Below are 1,621 nucleotides of genomic sequence, written 5' to 3' on the forward strand. Positions count from 1 at the left end.
AGAGCACGGAAAAATATCTGATCGTAACCTAAATAAAAAGGATATTATTCTGTATGTAGCTTCACTCCGCTTTTAACACCAATACAAGTTGAATTGGCAAATACATTATCTGACCCAATGAACTTACTGATCATGTTATCAAACACAATCTCTGTTCATAATAACCGCCCTAATGAAAGCTTTATAAACTCCAGTAGGTTTTTCCTAACTTTCTGAAAATCTTTAGAGGCAATATTTTAGAGTTATAAAATATTTATTAAGATTCAAGGGAGGATAGAACCTTCATAATAATTTACTCACTACGTGTATTATCTATGTCTATCTGGGTTGAAAAAGGAATAAGTAATGTCTGCTAGCTTCAGTTCTATCAATATGATCGCATTTTCCATGTTTATTATTTTATTATCTGTGTGAATATTGATGAATTGCTTTCTTGTCGATGTGATTATAGAGTGTTTTATTATCTGACGAGATTTTATATCTTTAAATAAAACTAAATTATAATTTTTTTTATTTTGCAAATCTTCTCATAGTTCAAAATTCTTACAATTTTTTTGTTCTTGAATTTTAATTTTAATTACTAAAATTTTGCATGTGTTGTGTAATTTCTTTAATGTTTTATTTAGCTGTTTGATGTATTTTCAATCTTTGAATGATATAATTATACTAATAGAAAATAATTAATGTTGTTTATGTCAATTTCAATATGGTTGATGTTCATGTAGACAATTTGATGACTGATAATGTGAAAGGAAGTGGATTTGTTGATTGTAGTAATACAGAGCATGAGCTGGAACAAGAGAAAATTAATCATGTTCATTATATTGATAATGGCAAGTCCAATACCATGGATTGGAATAGAATTTCCCAGATATACTGCTGCGTATATTATTACAATGATTATGCAAAAATAAAAGGATTCAGTGTCCGCATAAGCTTAGGTAATTACTCTAGGAAAGAAGGAAAAGAACTCATATCAAAGAAATTTGTATGTAATAAGGAGGGCCAAAAATCTACAAATGATAAGAGAGAACATGGAAAAATAGTTAAGCGTCGAAGAGATACTAGAGTAGGTTGCAAGGTGATGTTGGCGGTCAATCGAATTGATAAAGGTACATGGATAGTGAGCAAACTTGTTAATGAGCATACAAATCACGAGTTGACTAGTCCAGATAAGGTTAAGAATCATTATTCACATCGAAAGTTACATCGAACAAAAGGTTGTCGAAGTCTGATTGGTAGTTTGCATGAAGAAGGGCTTCCGCCACCTACAATTTCACGAGTAATAAATGTTGGTAGTGGGAGTCAAGAGGAAATCGTCACACCGCAATAATGTAGTGATCATATCAGAAAATAGAGAAAGAATAACATGGGTAATGAATGCATATTAGTCATTCAAAAATTCATAGATAAAAGGGCATTTGATCCAGATTTTTATTTTGCTATTGAATTAGATACTACAGGAACTATGAGGAGTGTATTTTGGGCAGATGGACGGGCAAGGGCATCATTCTTTAAGTTTCATGATGTTGTCATTTTTGATGTTACATATAGAATTAACAAGTTGGCACTGCCTTTTGCTCTATTTATTGGTGTTAACCACCATAGGCAGTCAACTTTA

General features: G+C 31.3%; 1 protein-coding gene across 1 annotated transcript; it reads left to right on the forward strand.

Annotated features, from left to right (window-relative positions):
• Positions 707–1,333, forward strand: LOC109826578 (protein FAR1-RELATED SEQUENCE 5-like). Its single transcript, XM_020393607.1, has one exon. It carries the CDS (start codon positions 707–709, stop codon positions 1,331–1,333), a length of 627 nt encoding a protein of 208 aa, XP_020249196.1.

This window comes from Asparagus officinalis, chromosome 10 (assembly GCF_001876935.1).
Source record: "Asparagus officinalis chromosome 10, Aspof.V1, whole genome shotgun sequence".
Lineage (NCBI taxonomy): Eukaryota > Viridiplantae > Streptophyta > Magnoliopsida > Asparagales > Asparagaceae > Asparagus > Asparagus officinalis.